Source organism: Acanthochromis polyacanthus, chromosome 7 (assembly GCF_021347895.1).
Source record: "Acanthochromis polyacanthus isolate Apoly-LR-REF ecotype Palm Island chromosome 7, KAUST_Apoly_ChrSc, whole genome shotgun sequence".
NCBI lineage: Eukaryota > Metazoa > Chordata > Actinopteri > Pomacentridae > Acanthochromis > Acanthochromis polyacanthus.
Window position 1 is genome coordinate 35050364 of NC_067119.1, and position 19199 is coordinate 35069562.

The window sequence follows — 19199 nt, forward strand, 5'->3', positions numbered from 1 at the left end:
AGTGTACAATGTGTTTAAGGTGTGTGTGTTAGAGGATAACAGTATAAAAGAGAGAGACAGAGACATTGTATTTGGAGTTGTTCCCCGGAGCTGCCAAAGAGTTGCTGCGGAGATCAGTTCCACTCACTGCCGAGGAGTCGTCGCCGGACATTCTGCTAAAGGACGTGAGAACATTGCAGGACTTAGGCTGCAGAGTTCTTTGAGAACATCGTTGGAAGCAAAGTTGTTCTGACTTTGTTCAACAGAAGAAGACCACACTGCCCCGATCGGTCTGCAATACCCCAAAGAGAAAAAGAGAGGAAAGCACCCACAACATCCAAGAAGGCGAAGGAGGCAGCGGCAAAGGGCTGCTCCCCTCCCAGAGCTGGAAAGGCCAGGGACTCACCACAGCTGGGAGAGTTGGGGACTTTCCACAGCCACCTGCCAACTTGAAGACAGCTGGGATGTCCGCACTAACGTTCCAGCTCCTGCTACCAAAACACAATTGCAAGACCACAATTGGCTCTCAGGACCTCTCCGCTCCCCCTGCCGAGGAAGGGCGCCCTTTGGATCAAAAAGAGACTTTGTACTGAGTCTACTGGTCTACAGAGGAGTTCAACCAGACGCAAGTCAAGACTGGGCGTGGTGGCTACAGCTGAGCCGTCTGTCCTCTCTGACCCCTAAATTATACAATCAGAGAAGATTCTTAGGTACACTCAGTTTAGTTATAAGATAGTCAGAAATAATTAAGTCCACCAAGAAAAGGAAAATGCAAATCAGTTTGCTCTGTTCAGGGATTCTGAACACAGGACTCCTGCCTGACACCAGCTCCCAGCACGGCTGAAGTGAAGCCATGTCACCGTTGAGCTTCGGCTTATTCTGCCACTGATAAGAAAATAAACATTAATTTACCGAATTAGCTGCGTCCTTTCAGCGTCTGATGGCAGAATCAGCCGAAGCTCCACAGTTACATGGCTTCACTTCAGCCATGCTGGGAGCTGGTGTCCCCCGCCCAGAGCAAACTGATTTGCGTTTTTCTATTTCTTGGTATCAGTCCATCCTGAAATAACCACCAAGAAATAAAATGCAAATCAGTTTGCTTTCACTTGGTGGACTGAGCTGTCAATCAAATGGCTCTAGGCGGGGCTTCCTGTCCAGGATGGATAGTCGTTCCTGATCACAGGCATATGAAGAGTAGATACGACACGCCCCTCTGAGCAGCGTGTCTACAGAGACACTAAGCTAGTGGGGGTAAAGTTTCAGTGTTTTCCATTGATGTGTACGGCATGAAATTAAAACAAGAAGAATGCAGGCTCATTGTCCGGCTCAGCTGGACAACCAAATACCAGACGATAAATAGTAGCTGTATTATAGTTGTACAAGCAGTAGTAATAATACGAAAAGTACAAGCAGTAGTAGTATAAGTAGCTGTTAGAGTCGTAGACATAGTATCAGCATGTCTAATAGTATTACAAGTTGCAGTCGCAGTGACAGTATCAGCAGCAGTAGTTGGTGTATTACCACTAGTAGTCGCATTACTATTAATACCACCAATACTACCAATTGTAGTTATAAAGCCTAACTCATATATATCCAGATTAGCATCTATGTTCTTCCTTCAAACCCATTTCTGATTGGGATTATAGGCAATTCTTTAGGACTGCTTTCAAATAATTGAAATGTTACCAAACAATGTTATACTTATCAAATTAAATAGCTTTGGTCTCTAGCAGTGGCGTCACTAGGCCTATTTTAGGGGGGCTTCAGCCCCCCTAAACTATTCTTAAGCTCACCTAAATAATTTTATGTTCATTTATTTTTTTAAAAAGTTGTTTTTGTTTTTTTTTACAAAAAAGTGCCAAAAAGTTCCATATAATGTGACTGGAACATGAGTTTAAATACATAATCACATAAGCAGTCATTTTTAACTTAGATACGATCATAAATCTTAGTTTCTCTTCACTTCATAGAGGAAGGTAGAGAGTCCGAGTCAGTGCGTCATTATCCAGTCCATTCCACTTGTTCATATGGAGCACGCCCACATCACTGAAATCCAGTCCACGTTTTCCCTCCAACCTTGGCTGCTCTCGGTACCTGCAGCACGCGTTTACCGGGAGGAGCACACAGAACGGACGAGAGCAGCATTAGGAGAACAACGTGAACAAGAATGGGTATGCGAATGTTTTCAGGAGAGTAAGTATTCATCACTGCTGATAGTACTAAGAAGTTAGCTCCAGCCGCCCAGCTAACAGCAGAAAGTCCCATGTAATTAATGAACCAAATGCTCCCTGTTTGACAAATAAAACCTGGCTTGTTCATTCTGTAGGAGAGAGCCCCCTGTAAAGGAGGCAGCATGAGACGCTGCTGTATCTGTGCACGTCTTACCTTTGTTGTTCTGCAGTCAAAAATTACATTTCAGCTCTAAAAGAACACTGCTACTTAGCTAGCTAGTTAGTCTGAAATGTACTGTGAAGGTTCTGGTTGTTCATAGAGTTAGGTGTGCACTCTTTTTTTTTTTTTTTTTTTTTAACCATATACTATCTTTGGGGTGACTTCCTTCTGGAGCATCAGCTCCAGCATCAAATACACACAGTGAAACAGGAGCTGAGCTCATTCACGTATGATTATGTGAATAATGATGATGATGATAATAATAATGATAATAATAATAATAATAATAATAATAATAATAACTCCACCACCCCTATTGACCTGTAGGAGTCAGGGCAGAGGAGCAGAGACAGTGAGAGGGGAGAAACCTCTACTGGAAAGGTGAGTCTAAAGGATTTTACAGGAGAGAGTCATTTGTGATGCAGACAGTCTTGGATTTTATGGAACTTGATATGAATATGAAATATTAAACATTTCAGTCCAGGTGCACCATATAAGACTTATTTAACTTGAGCTTTTATTTAGGAGAGTAATGATTGGAAAGTGGAGATAGCCAAGAGAGAGATATATAAGCCAAATATACGACATAAATAAATAAATAATTTTGCTAGTTTTGGACCTAATATGACTCTGTTTTCACTGGTTGGAACTGAAGCAGACCAAGACCAGGAACAGTCTGGCTCTAGAGTGAACACTCTCCTCTATTATGACTATTAAAATGGCTGGTTTGGAGCCATACAATAAATGGAACCCACCACAGAGATCATCAAGGCTTCAAAAAAAAAAGCCACCAGGGAGTACAACATGGCTCACAAAAATTCATTTTTCCCTGTTCTTTCCCTGTTCCTGTTTACAATTGTGCCATTTACTCTGAGTTGACAGTCTTTATTATTTATTTTTAGGCCTCGTTAATAAGTTATTTATTCATTTAGTCCTGGGTTTAGTCCCATGATACCCTGCTCCTGTGATATCCAGCCAGATCTGGTTTAGTCCTGATTTTAGTCCATGTCACCCTGCTCCTGTGATATCCAGTCAGACCTGGTTTAGTCCTGATTTTTGTCCATGTCACCCTGCTCCTGTGAAGTCAGACCTGGTTTAGTCCTGATTTTTGTCCATGTCACCCTGCTCCTGTGAGTCAGACCTGGTTTAGTCCTGATTTTTGTCCATGTCACTCTGCTCCTGTGGGACAGAGTTTAGTGTCTGATTGTAATTCTGTTCAGTGAATAGATAATTTAGGTTATAAAGACGTTTTGGCTTTTGCTTAAGCACTTTTTATTGTTTAGCTGGCTGATGTGGTCAAATTGAAGCTGTTGTGCATTAGAATCCTCCAAGACAAATGTTACAAGTGGTTGCTGGAGTTATTTCAGTTATGCAGATATTTATGGAAAATGCTGAAATGTGTCGTGCACATCCAGCCACAGAACTTTCATCCATATTTTACATGTAGAACTATTTTCAATACTGCCTGCCGTTGCAGTTGTTTTTTTGCCTTTTTTTTTAGCTCAATGTTGTTTTTTAATTATCCCTCTATAATAAGATTTTAACAAAATGCTCATAAAATATACCAAAACGCAGGAAATAGGATCAGTAATTTTCAAAATTTTCTGGGGGAGGACCCCCAGACCCCCATCAGCATCCTGCACAAACCAAATCTCGCTCTGAGGTCTGGTCACAACTTGTAGCCTTGAGTTATTGTGTTGTGAGCGAAAGTCATGGACACTGTGGTGTAAAACATTTACACAGTAAAGTATCTCTGAATAAATCTAAATCTTAATGTGGAAAGCAATTTCTCAGTTTTTGTTAGCTGTAAAATTAAATGTTCGCTCACATCCTGTGCATCTCCTGGGGGCTAAGCCCCCCCGTTCCTTGAAAACTAGTGACGCCTCTGGTCTCTAGTATATTGGCTAATTCAGTTCTTTGTACTTAATTTATTAGCATGATTTCTTTATAAATATGTTGTTGTGTACATACTTATTTACTTCTCTGTCTACTTTTTTCTTTACTCCATGTAGGTTTCCCAAAAGACTATGGGTTGAAGGAAGAAGTGGGAAGCAGCTCTGAGGAGAGAGGGGTTTGCTGTAAATATATAACAGCTCTAGAGAGAGAGATAAATATAATTATTATTAATAATAATTCTGTTGTTTATTGTAATTGTGGTTGTCTTTACGTTTCTTTTTTCTTTGTTGCATTTATTGAGATAATTTGTCCTTGTTCCTTTTTACTGTAGCATTGCTGTAACTACCTATAATTATACATTTCTATTCATATTTTCACGGTGACTTTTATATATGGCAAATCTTGATCCATGCAGGAGTGGATGGGATTTAGCAGGCTCATAGTTTTACATAGGAGCAGCTACAAACACAAATCCACCACTGAAACCTTATAACTACAATTGGTAGTACTGGTGGTATTAATAGTAATGCGATTTACTAGTGGTAATACACCAACTACTGCTGGCTGATACTGTCACTGCTACTGCACTTGTAATACTATTACACATGCTGATACTATGTCTACGACTTTAACAGCTACTTATACTACTACTGCTGCTTGTACTTTTCGTATTATTACTACTGCTTGTACAGCTATACTACAGCTACTATTTATCGTCTGTATTTGGTTGTCCAGCTGTTAGCTCGTGTTATTGTTTTGCTAATGGCTAACTAGTTAGCTCTCATAGACCCTCAACAAGATTTAATAATGAAAAACGAGCCCAAAACTATTCTTACCTGTGGAAAGTTATTCCAAGTTTCTTTGTCTTGATCGTCTGACGTAGTGTGCAACTGTATGCTGCACAATGAGCCGTAGACACGCCGCTCAGAGGGGCGTGTCGTATCTACTCTTCATATGCCTCTGATCAGGAACAACTATCCACCCTGGAAGGAAGCCCCCCTCGAGCCATTTGATTGACAGCTCAGTCCACCAACAGAAAGCAAACTGATTTGCATTTTATTTTTTGGTGGTTATTTCAGGATGGACTGACACCAAGAAATAGAAAAACGCAAATCAGTTTGCTCTGGGCGGGGCTTTCCTTTTCAGGGTGGGGAGTCGTACCTGCACACAGACTTCTTTCCTGACGCCAGCTCCGACCACGGCTGAAGTGAAGCCATGTCACCGTGGGAGCTTCGGCTGATTCTGCCATCAGACACTGAAAGGACGCTGCTAATTCGGTAAATTAATGTTATTTTCTTATCAGTGGCAGAATAAGCCGAGCTCAATGGTGACATGGCTTCACTTCAGTCGTGCCTGGGAGCTGGTGTCAGGCAGGAGTCCTTGTTCAGAATCCTCGCCCAGAGCAAACTGATTTGCATTTTTCCTTTTCTTGGTGGACTGAGGAAATATAAAAGGGAAAAAAATATATAAATAAATAAATAAATGTGGAATATAAGAGAAATAAATAAGTAAATAAATAAATGTGGAAATATAAAGAGAAATAAATAAATAAATAAAGGAAAAACAGAAAGGTAAAAGCCAAAGACAAATTTCCTTTTTATTTATTATTTATTTATTTCTCTTTATATTTCCACATTTATTATTTATTTATTTCTCTTATTTTTCCACATTTATTTATTTATATTAGATGGCACTCCTGTGGACTCCATAGTTAGGTCAATCCTAATAGGCAGATAGAATCTGCTATGAATCAGACAATATTAATATGATTTGTAGTACCAACAACGAAAAAGAAAATCGTCATTGGTGTACTTCAAAGTCTGAGTCTGTATTCAGCCTTTGTATTTGAATCTTTGTTACTGAAAAGAATTGAAATCATATTCCAGCTCACCTGCCTCTTCTTCCAACAAGTCTAAGAGACCATCTTCAGTGGCACCACTGCTTTGACAGTACTCAACAATCTGCTTGAGCTTTGCCGAGAGGTAGTACTCCTGAGGAGAGGGTGGAGTAAAGATGTGTCTCAGTAAGGTGTCAGTGACACATTTATTAATGGCTATTAGCAGTGGCTGATGCACTACCTACCTGCAGATAGTACACATGAGAATGTAGAGGCTGGTACATGTTCTTTTATAGTTGCAGCCCTCACAGGCAGATGTCACACTGAGTTGCCTTCGTCTGTCCACTTCCTGCAAAATCTAAACAAGCAGTCATAGTTCAGTTAGTCTGACAGTTAGTTTCATTACAGATTATGTAGACAATTCTTTTTACATAGATTTCCTAACCAGTGTTTCCCCTACATAAACTTTACTTGGGCGACCCACCCATAGATATACTAGATGCCTCGCCGGCCAGTGAGCGATGCGTCAATGGCGCCGCCATCTTGGAACGGGAGCAAGCGGGAGTAAACAAACCAGCGATAAGCGTGTTTATCACACACCGATTGCCAAAAAGCTCAAAATGCCACAGTCTTGTGTGGCCTGGGGCTGCACAATACAACGCAACCCAAACACAAGGGCACAAGGAATCACATTCCACAAGTGAGTATGCCCTTTCCATTGAACTTTTCACAGATTTCACCAGATATTGTTAGCAGAAACCCATGGTATGATACCAAGACGTTGTCAGTCTGTGGCTATATCTTTGGAGAAGTGCACACAGAGATGGCAAATTGGGTTTCAGAAATAAACTCATACTGAACTTAGAAAGGATATATTGTTTTTGATGAGCAGTTAATGAAATCAATATATATCTAGCTTTTTTTTCATGCAGGCATGGAACACAAGTAAATTGAAAAATTTAGGCATGGTTCCAACTTTGTGCTAGCTATGTGCTGTTATTGTTGTTCCTTTTTTCTCAGAGTGAGGAAAATCTATGCCTGTGAGTACTGAATACTTACCGTTTGTGTTATTGAATTGAGCAAGTACGATGCTGTTGAGTTTGATCTTTGTACTATTTTCGGCGAACGCCAATGCTAACCGTTAGCATGTCAATGGGTTTTCCCATAGCATCAAGCTAGCGGACTTTTGTTATACGCGGTATAATTCGTTCAAAGATGTTAATCCCATATGGAAATGCGGCACAAGTAAGTATCTCCATCTTTACTTTGGGAAACTGGAAAAGCCGTAATCAGAGGCAAAATAATATCGTACTCCTCGTACAAGAAAAAAAAGGATCAACAACTACAGGAAGAAATTGAGGAAAAAATTAAAGAACTTACAGAGAACTATGCAATAAATCCAAGTGATCAATTATGGTCTGAACTACAAAATGTTAAACTAAAACTCGATAATATCTTATCAAAGAAAACAGAAGTTCTTATTAACAACAGCTGAATAAAATAATTTTGAACACAACAATAAATCAGGAAAATTTCTGCGAACCAACTCCAGCGCAATAAAGAAAAATCCTTCATAAACAGCAATTCAGATCCCTCAGGAAAATACACTCAGTCACCGCCACGAAATTAATCAGACTTTCTATAATTATTACCTGAAGCTTGTACTCATCAACAGTCAACCAAACGAAGAAGATATTCATAACTTTCTTGACAATCTAACCCTTGCCCGAGACTAACATCAGATCACAGAGCACACTAGATGCTCCATTGTCTATCAAAGAGTTACAGTGTGCATTATAGACAGTATGCCCAGCAGGCAAGGCACCTGGTCCTGATGGCTTTCCTGCTGAATTTCTTAAACAATTCTGGTCAATGTTAGCACCCCTGTTCTTCAGGACAGTGACAGAGATTTTTAAATAATGGTTATAGAAGTTCACATATGAATACCGCTGCAATTAAATTATTATTGAAACCAGACAAAGACCCTACACTTCCCTCCAGCTATCGACCTCTGTCACTAATCAATCACTGACATCAAATTATGTCAAAGCACTCGCCTCTAGGTTGGAGAAAATTATCCCGTCAATAATCCACTATGATCAAACAGGTTTCATAAATGGCCGACACTCCACCAACAATATCAGAAGACTTCTTAATCTAATCTCTCTGACGCAACACCACAATAAAGTAGCGATCGTTATGTCACTGGATGCAGAAAAGCCTTTGACAAGTCAATTGGTCCTTTCTCTTCGCTGTGCTCCGCAAATTTGGCTTCGGAGAGTCGTTTATCCAGTGGATATCAGCTCTGTACTACTCACCCAAGGCTACAGTAACCCTAATGGAATCACTTCACAAAGTTTCAGTTTGCAAAGGGGAACGAGACAAGGATGCCCACTCTCTCCTTTATATGTTTTCAATCTTTGTCAAACCATTAGCAACAGCTGTATGTCAGAGCACTGATATCAAAGGTATCTGCGCTTTGGAGACTGAACACAAAATTAACCTATACGCAGACGACATTTACTTTACCTACAAGAACCGAAAACCTCAGTGAAGGAAGTATTTAACCTCATTACAACCTTCTCACATCTTTCAGACTACTCCATCAACTGCGTCCAAAATCAATCATATTACCTTTAACAGAAAACTCATGGAATCCCACAGTCCAAACCTCGAATTATTATATTCCTACTGGCAACATCAGATATCTGGGCATAAATATTTCCTCCAAACTCTAAGAGCTAGTTCACCTGAACTACACCCCCACTTTTGGACAAAGTCTGTGACGATCTAAGGCGATGGAATAACCTCCCCATCTCCCTCTTGGGACGAATAGCTACAGTCAAAAATGAAAATATTACCTAAAATCAACTACCTCTTTTCCATGATTCCGTTTAAACCCACATCAAAGTGGTTTCAATCGTTTAGACTCTGCCATTGGTAAATTCTATTCAAAGAACAAAAAGGCTAAAATCAGTCTGGCCCCCTCCAGAGGAATAAATCAGAAGGGGGACTGGGAGGCCCCCGACTTCATGTATTATTACTTAGCCAACCAACTTCAGTATATCACCAAATGGATTCATCCACATGTAGAATATAAACTCCTGGCTGGAACATAGAACAGTTAGATTGTAACCAGATCAAAATCTCTGACCTGCCTTTATCACTTCTGCCCTTAAACATCACTCCTGCTTCAACGTTGGAAACGTTGGAGGTCACAGGCTCCCAATTAAAACCCAGCATACTGTCCCCAATCTGGCACAACCCTGATTTTGCAAACAATAAAATAGCTCTTTATTTCAGGACGTGGGCAGAGAGAGGAGTCACCCACCTCCACCACCTTTTTGATGATAACATATTTAGGACATATACAAACTTATTCCAAACATTTGAAATAAGAAATGGAAACTTCCTCCACTACCTACAGGTAAAGAAGACGCTTACAAGTAGAATTCCATCGCTTCAGTCTAATCCACAGCCAACTGATTTACAGCCACCTGAATTTGTCAAATATTACGAAACTGTCTCCAAGAAACAAAAAGAACCTCTCAAAAATTTATAGTTTACTCTCAAAGACAGATTCTATTCACCTACCAACTCACAAATGGGAAGAAGACTTGTCCAAATCCTTTGACTCTGATTTTTGGACCCAGATCTGTGAAAACACATTTAAAATGACAAAAAAACACAACTTACAACTGATCCAATTTAAGGTTCTTCATAGAACGCATATAACCCAATATAAATTATATAAAATGGGCTTCTCAAACTCAGACACATGTACTCAATGCACCCAAAATGGCTGACACATATTTTCACGCTCTTTGGCTATGTACACCTGTCTATCAATTCTGGGCACTAATCACACAGAATCCACCATGGACTTCAAGACCGTGTGCATGCACTGGTGGTGTCCTTTCCCTATGGTTCCCGGGGTTGCTCTCTGGCTCTGCAGGGTCGGGGTGGCTTGGGACCCTCTCCCTGGTGGTGGATGTCTCCGGTGTCTCCCCCATTGAGCTCTGGGTCTGCTGGGTCTGCACACTCTCCCTGGACCTCGGGGTGTCGGCGGCTGATCTCTTCTGGGGCGCCTGGCTGGTCCTGGGGCTTGGGGTGGGTCGGTCCCTCCGTTGCTCCCCTGTCCCTTCCTGCTCCGCTTCCCTCCTCCTCCCTGCTCTCCTGCCTGCCCGCTCCTCCTCGCCCTCTCCCTCTCCTGTGGGGGGCCGGTGGCCCTCTGCGGGCGGGCGGTCTGGCGTGGGCTGGGTGTTCTCTCTGGGGGGTGGCTCTGGCCCACCTGGGCACAGGCCTTGATCCTGGCCTGCGTGCCGCCACTGGAGTCCAGTTTCTGCTGGCTGGGGGCCTCCGTCCGGGCCTGGTGCTGTCCTGGGGTGTGGTGGGGTGGGTGGGGTCTCGGAGGCGCTGCGGGATGGGCACCCTGCATCCTTGGCGTACTGGCTCCTGGGTGGGCGTGGCGGCTTGTGGCCCTCGCTTCCTTGTGGCGCGGCCTGGTCCCCCCTTCGGGGTGGGGTGCCGTGTGCAGCTGACCTGTGTTGGGGCTATGGTGCCTGCCGGGGCGCTGCTCTGATCTGCAGCTCCCGGGGGTTCTTGTGCCGGCTGGGCCAGTTGGTTCGTGTGGGCCCTCCCCGGTCCCTTGCCTCTTGGCTCTGGGGGCCCTCTGTGTCAGTACCGGTGGTCTTGCTACCTGCCTCCCCCACTGCTCTGTCCTCTTGGGCCGGATCCACACCAGACTGCCTCTGATTGTGCACTTCACATTTTTCACACCTCACTGTAAATAGCAACCTTTAGGCACATATAGGGACACAACAGCTAGGGCCCCGAGGGCAGGTGGGGGTGGGAACCATGGACACTGTGGTGGGGCGGGTGGCAGGGCTATACGGCCCTGTCTCCCCCTCATCACCCTCTTGCCTGCCTCCCCTGCTCTCCAATCTTTTTTTTAATGCACCACACACACTCACCTTGGGGTAGGTCTGGGTTGGCTGACGCCCCCCCAGCCTCCCCACTTTTAATGCACCACATGACACTCAGGGTTACACTATCACAGTGCTGGGATAATGTTTCCCGTTAGGGATCGGGAGAGTAATGGGTGGGTTTCACAGTTATGGCCCGCTGGTGGGATCTGGCCCCCATACGGCTATGGGGCGGTGGGGTGTACCATCATCCGTGTCATTGTGGCTGGGGGTCCCCGGGGCTGGGGGGCCGTGGCCTGTGGGGTTCTCCTGCGTGTCCGACTGGTCCCGGCTGGTGCGGTGGCTCTTGCTGGGCTGCGGGATCTGGATTGGCTGTCCTGGTAGGTGCTATGGCTGTGGTGCGGGCTGGTGGTGTGGGTGGCTCTGTCCTGGTGGGGGGTTGGTTCGTGTCGCGGGATGTGGGGGCCTTGGGTGTGCTGTGCTCGCCCGGGGGCTGGTGCGGGTGGGTATGCGGGGTGCCCCCCATTGGCGTTGCCGGGCCCCACCGCTCTGTCCATTTTTGCCCTCTGGACTCGCATTGGGTCCCGGCTCCGGTTCCCTCTGGCCGGCCTCCGGTGGCGGCCTGCCCGGTGATGGGCTGGTTGCGTCCCTTCGGTGGGGCGCTCTGCCCCTGTGTCTGGCTTCCTGGCTGCTTGGGGCCATCAGCCCCCCTGGGGTGGGGTGTGGGTGGGGTGTGGGCGGGTGGGGTGCGGGGGTCTGGTGGGGGCTGGGGCGGGCGGGGTTGGGGTTTGGGTGGCGGGTGGGTCCTCTTGCCCAGGCTGCCTGGGTCGGTTCTGGCGTGCTGGGGGTGTCGGTAGCTGCTCCCTCTTGTCTTCGGGGTCCATGTGGTACACGGTGGCCCCGGTTGCTCTCTGGGGGCGCTGCCCTGTGGCTCCTGCGGCCTGTGGGGGGGCGCCCTGTCGGCTTGGCCTGCATTGCTGTGATGGCTGTTCTGGGCTTCGGGGTCTTTCACACTTGCATGTGCATGTTTGCTCAGGTCCCACCAGCTCCTGTCGAGTTCCGCTGTTGAGCAGTGATGGGACCCGCCGGAATGTGCTGAGACTCTCTCCAGAGTCTAATCTCACACTAAACCCTCTCTCCTTTTCTCTAGTATCTTCTGGCCTATTCCACTCTATATTAACATGACACCCACAACTATGGTGTTCAGTACTGTCTGGCTAATTATTCATTTATTTATTTATTGTTTGTTTGGTTTTCTGTTCTCTTGTGTATGTGTTTGCTTGTTTGTCTTATTGATGGGTAATTATTAGTTGGGAATAACACAACACCTGATATTCTTCAGATGTAATAGCACCGCTTGCTAGTCCCGGTCCGTCCCCTCTCGTCCTGTCCACCCTTTGTTTCCCCTCACATCACCACTGAGTGTAGCACTGCCCTCCCTGGCTCTTAACAGGGAAATGTAATAAAGAGTGTCAGCTTAGCTTTCAGGGAGGGCTGGTGATGGTCACACACATGCACTAAATAATAAGATATTTGGCTGCAAGACTAAAATATGCATTAATCTCATAAAGTGTTGACACCCCTTCCATGGAGTTAAACAATGAGAATAAATGCAGACAAAAAAAAAAAAGGAAATGCGGCACAAAAAAGTAATCAGTAGACTAAATAAACTAGAAAAGCACTCGGAGAGCGCATACCTCCGCCATCCCGTTTGTCTGTCTGTCCGTCTGCGTGTCCGTGTATGTCTGTCTGTCTTTTAAGAGCATAACTCAGAAAGTCATGGACGGATTTTCACCAAATTTTTACAGGATGTCCGGAAGAGCACGAGTAAGAATCGATTAGATTTTGGAGGTGATCCGAATCACCGTCTGGATCCAGGAATTTTTTGAAGGTCGAAGGTCAATTGAGATATGGCCGCCTGGCAGCCGCCGGCAGCCTAAATTCCTGGATCCAGATGGTGATTCGGATCACCTCCAAAATCTAATCGATTCTTACTCGTGCTCTTCATCCTGTAAAAATTTGGTGAAAATCCGTCCATGACTTTTTGAGTTATGCTGTTAACAGACAAACAGACAGACAGACACAAACACACACACACACACACACACACACACACAGACAGACGGACAGACAGACAGACAAACTCCGGTGATTACATAACCTCCTGGCGGAGGTAATAAAACTTAGAAGCTGCTTATCATGGTGATCAGAGAAACCTGACATCACAACAGGTCAACACAACAAACAGTTGCAGGAAAAAGGTCCCTAAAACTTGTTGTGCTGATTGACACCATAATATATATGTAATGTAATCAAAAGACGACCTCGTAAGCTTTCAAATGAGCCATACCATGTCGAAATCTATGCATTACAAGGTAAGTTATGAGCGGAAAACTGTGTCTGTGTAATGGTCTCGCATATACCAAGTTGGTTGTTTACAACTTCACTCCCGCTCCAAGATGGCGGCGCACTGACGCATCGCCAACCTATGCTGGACAGTGGCATGAGGCATCTAGTATACCTATGGGCCCACCCAAGTAGATTGACACCCACCCAAGAAGATGATTTTTTTTTTTTAAAAATGCGCGGTCATAATTACTGGCACAGCGTAGGGAAAACAGTCCACCTGTCTATCTCTCACTGGGTCGTCAGGCGCACACACACACCAACACGCACGCGCACTCGTGTATTCCGCCAGCCCGACCCACCTTGCTAAGCGCTCATTAGCTCGACACCACCTGCAGCGTTGCACAGCCCTGCTTGCTTCAAGTGTCTCAGAGGTAAGTAAGTAACTTTAATACATTTTCATCCCCTAAATTGAAATCATTAAATGTCTGAAAAGATGCACTGCTGTATTTAACAGCAACGATATCTTAAAGGTAGGGTCCAAAGTGTTCTTTGTTGCGGTTTGTAACGTTAAATAAAATACTCAGCCTGGGTCCCTCCTCTCGGGCTAAGCCTACTGTGCAGCCTCCTGCCCCTGACAGCAGCAGCAGCAGCAGCCGCAACCACTGATGTACAGCAGCAGTTGTCAGAAAAGCAAAACCAAGAAACAGTCCAAGGAGCTGTGGACCGATAGCCGGCAGTCACTGACAGCGGGAGCCTCGAGCGTTAACGAGCAGGGAAGAAGGTGTTAGCCGTAGCGGCTAGTATCCGTCACTAGCACTAGCTTCCCAGTTCACAACAACAGCGCTCCTATTTGTTATCTCTCCGGTTCGCGGCTCCAACGGGTTATGGTAATGCTAGACTGGTTATTGGACAAGGCATCTGTAAAGTAAGTCGACTTGGACACGTGGCCTTGCAAGAAAGTTCTGTATTTCTTCATTTAAAAATACATGCGACAGAACAAATAAACAAACTCACTTTCCTCGTGAGAGCTTCCAGTCATTGGCTAATAAGGCAATCACTGTTGCACTTCATTTTGCTATTAAATATTCATAAATAAATATTGAGTGGGGAAAAGGTGACTGAAAATTTACCTATTGTAACTGTTACTTGTTCATATTTAGTTTACAATTTTACCGTATTTTCACGACCAAAAGGCGCACTGTACCAAAAGGCGCAGTCTCAGTTATGTGTGCCATTACTGTATTTAACACACACATAAGGCGCACCTGATTATATGGCGAGGGTTTTATATACAATCCACGCCCACACTTCCCCCTTTAACGTTCTCATGGTGTCCTCTACTACGTCGGCCTTACAACAACAACAACACACACAAGCATTCAAGTGTATGTATTTAAAAATAGAGCGGGAGCAAAACTGAGTTTGGTTGTGCTTTATTTAAGTATTGATTACAAAGTACTAACATTTTTTTAATCATCAATAGGCGCGGGCATGGTAAAACACACGGATAAAACAAGCACACAAGTGTGCGTATTTAAAAATAGAGCGGGAGCAAAACTGAGTTTGGTATTCACATTTTTTTTACCGGTAATCGTCATCAATCAAACCCATGGAAGTCCTCATCCTCTGTTTCTGAATTGAACAGCTGCGCTAAACCTCCATCAAACATGCCAGGCTCACTTTCTTCACTGTCAGAGTCACTTTCCGTGCCGTGCGGCTCCTCGGAAATGATGCCCGGCTTTGCGAAAGCTCGAACTAACGAGTGCCTAGCAGACACGGTTAGCCCAAGCATCTACAATCCCCATTCACAAATTGTGCGCGTTAACTTGCCCGGGCGGCTGCCCTTCCTACTCCTTTAGTGAAACTGTTGGTCTCCATCGGTCATCCATGCCTCCCACGCCGCTTGCCAGCCTTACTTTGAACGGCCGGTTTCACCGACCGATGTCCCAGCGGTTGGAGTTCCCTTTGTCAGGCCTCCCAGGCGGAATGACAGCAAGCTCAGAGTTCATTTGCTTCCTTGTTTTTCACATCGGCTGTGAGATGGGCACGCATAGAGTCACAGATCAACAGCGATGGTGATGCGTGGAAAAAACCACCTGGTCCTAACGTCCACCTTACAACAACACACACAGGACGCACTGCACCATAGGACGCGCCGCACAATTTGAAAGAAAATCTAAGACTTTTATGTGCGCCTTATAGTCGTGAAATACGGTAATAATAAAATCAGCGTTCTTGAATACACTAAGTTATTGTTGATTATATACTATTTCCTTCCTCATACACTGGCTTTTTGTTATTGTACCACTGTTTTGTTTCAGAGACTGACCAGGGTTCTCGCCAAGCATTTCAGCGTAACGGCTTCGTTATGCTGTCATAACGGGCCGTTACGCAGTCTTAATGGCCCGTTACGCTCAGTTTAAAAAGATTACGCTGTGATTAGGGCCGCATACGCCAGCGCATTTCAAAGATTACGCTGTTGTTATGAGAGTGTGTGGCTCCGTCATGAGCGTGGGAGAGAGAGCAGCGTGTGCGTGTGGGAGGGAGGGGAGGGAGGGGAGAGCGAGTGGTGCAGTCGGAGGAGGAGAGAAGGTGTGTAGTTGCTGGGTTGGTGGTACTGTGCGGTTCAACCATTGTTGATAGACAATAAAGGCTGCAGTGTTCTTCGATAACGGCTGGGCTCCTGTGTCTTGCCTCTACGGCTGCTGAGGAAGTGAAGGGGGTTAACCCCGAGCTTCCTGACCACGGTCGGGGGCCGAACAGGAAGGGTTAACACTCTGATTAGGGCCGCTGTGCTGTTATTTTGACAGATAACGCCATGTGCGTTTGTTTTTATCAACTGGGTGCCTATCTAGGTTAATTTATGTCTCCCCACCTCAGCCGTACTTTCCTGTCGATTGACCCGTTCCCGTCTATTGCGCATGCGTGCATGCGCGTTCCCGTCTATTGCGCGCGTGCGTTCCCGTCTATTGCGCGCGCGCGTTCCCGTCTATTGCGCGCGCGCGCGTGCAGGAGGAACTGCCGTTACGCTGAAAAAAAATCCTGGCGAGAACCCTGCTGACTATGACATTTTCTTCTTCAAGACATGAAGCCAATTGAAAACTATTTCAAGCGTAAGAGACAGAGTGAAGATGAAAGAAGTGAAACACCGCAGGTGGGATGCAAAGTTTTATATAAGGAAAACGTCCTACAATGTGCTGTTGGAAAACTTCATTAAAAATCATTTATGAAATTTATGTGAAATCAGGGCTTTAATTTACCAGACAACATGCCTTTTATTAGACATATGGTCAATATTGTTTCCTTGAACCTCAGCTGATGACATTGAAAGTTAGTAAAAAATTCAAGAAATATTCCAACACCCCAGATGTCAGTTGTTAGGGAAAATGCAGGGCCAAGCGGCAGCATGGCAAGAGAGAGTGGAGTGACGAGTCAGGGCCAAGTGCACAGATAGAAAGGCCAACTGTAGAGACAGTGAATGAAGGTCTCCCAAAAGACGCCACACCTACAGGTATCCCACTCCTCCACATAAAGTTAATGTAACAGCATAATTATTGTAAAATTGCCTCTAATCACAATGTATTCATTACAGATGACTTAAAGCACCGGAAATCTGTGTGGAACCCACAGTGGCTTGAATGCCACAGTACAAGTCCTGGTTATACCTCACCAAACATGGTATGTCTGATCAGGACTGTAAGCATCTGTTTTAAGGCTTTAAAATCCTACCACATTTGACTAGCTGCTTTATTTTATTTACTTTTTTGTTTGTTTCTTCTTCCCCAGGGATGTGTTGCTGCATGTGCACGCATAACCCAATCCCAAAAAAAGGACCTTCACAAAGGGCTTTTATTGAAGTTGGAGCTCTTGTTTTCCAGAAAGATTACATAGACCGACACATAACCTCTGACCTTCATAAACAGAGCATGGAGAAGCAATGATCACTTGCATCTGGTATGTCCTAATTTAACTTATACAATTACATAACTATGTATTTTTTTTTACTCAAGTCATTTCTGTGTTAATTTTACAGGTTACTCAGTGATGCAGGCATTTGAACCAAACATCATCCTTGAGCATGAGGCCATAATTGGAGGATTCAAGTGCCTGTATTGGCTTGCTAAAAATGAAATTGCACACCACACAAATTACCAAAAGGCATTAAGTTTGGCCGAGCTTTTGGGATGTGACTATTTTTACCAAACTCAAGGTAAAGCTGATTTCAATGCTGGCTAATATTGTAACTGATCTATTACATATAATGTATGAGCTAAAATTGTTAATCTATCCAAAGGTTGGTGAGAAAAACTACAGATCCCACAGAATGGTAGAAGAAATGTTGGAGATCCTGGCAAGGGTAATTGAGGAGCCTATCCTGGAAGGTATAAAGTCCTCAAAAGCCATCAGCCTGGAAATCGACGAAACAACAGATTTCTCTGTAAGTCGACAGCGGGACAGGCAAATCAGGTATGATTTGCAAACTGTTAAGGTGATTTATTAACATTAACATGGTAATACCCTGGAATTATATGACATTAATTTAATTTTTATTTTATTTTAGGTACCTAGACAAGGAAGGGCAGGTTTTTAACCAGTTCCTTGACCTTGTATCTGTGGATGATGGTAAAGCTGACACGATAGTTGCTGCTGTGAAGGATGTCATCCAGGAGAAGGGACTCCCAACAAACAGGCTGTATGATCTTGGAACTGGAATTGTACTGCATAACATACACAGTATTATTTGACTTTTTTTTCCTTCTTTAAAAGGTAAAGTTAATGGGGTTGCAAAGCAGCTGACCGACTGCTTCCCCAAGCTAGTTTTCGTTGCATGTGCTGCCCATTGCCTTGCCCTGGCCTGCAAGGTTTCATCTAACGAGGTCAGGTACATGGGGACATTTCGAGACTATCTACAAGAGCTCTACCTCTATTTTCACAGCAGCGCTAATCGCACTGCCAAACTTAAGTCAGCAGCCCATGTCCTTGGCATCAGTGCCTTGAAAGTGAAGGTATGCTTTCAATTGCTTTTGTATACAATATACAGCTTTATATTTTATCATGTCGTTTAAAGTTTTTTGAGCTGATGAGCTGATTTAGGATAATTTTGTGTGTGCTGAATCCAAAAATCACATTGGTTTCGCTCAATCAGGTCAACTTTCTGAACTATGCTACATATGATGCTACATAGGATGCAGTCATGATGGCTGATTACTGCTGGACTCTGAAGAGAGACATCCCTGCTGCTGAGCATTCGAGAGGTTTGAGGAAATGAAAGTTCATGCCCTGAATTTTGCACAGTGACGACTTAATGTTCAATTTACGTGTACTTACCTTTATCAATGTCTATTATTCAATTTACAGAAATTAAAGTTTGTAACACTTAATAAATACATCCTGTTAGAAAATGATTTTTTTTCTCTTAAAACCTATTTTGGGTGAGAACAATATGAAAAATCAACTGATAAAGTCACAAAAATGTAATCAATTTTGTGAGAAGATCAAATTTTTCAAAATCAAATTAGCAAAAAAACCTGACCTGATTGAGAAAAATAGATATCATTTTTGGATTTCCATCCATCCATTCTCCATACACCGCTTTATCCTCAGTAGGGTCGTGGAGGGTGCTGGAGCCTATCCCAGCTGACTTGGGCGAAAGCAGGGGACACCCAGGACAGGTCGCCAGTCTGTCACAGGGCACAACACATTTTTGGATTTAGCAGTGCAAAATGGTCCTAATTCAGTTGAAAAAACCTAGATAACTTGCAAAAAAAAATTTTTGTAACGGTGTAATCAATGTTCCCTCTAATTTTTCGTGAGTCTGAGCA

General features: G+C 44.2%; 1 protein-coding gene across 1 annotated transcript in view; it reads right to left on the bottom strand.

Annotated features, from left to right (window-relative positions):
- The window catches only part of ogfod2 (2-oxoglutarate and iron-dependent oxygenase domain containing 2), an 82097-nt gene that overhangs the window by 49103 nt on the left and 13795 nt on the right, over window positions 1-19199 (bottom strand). The window contains 3 exon segments of the mRNA XM_051950713.1: window positions 6158-6257; window positions 6349-6393; window positions 6396-6461. Of these exon segments, the coding sequence (XP_051806673.1) occupies window positions 6158-6257; window positions 6349-6393; window positions 6396-6461 (211 nt within the window).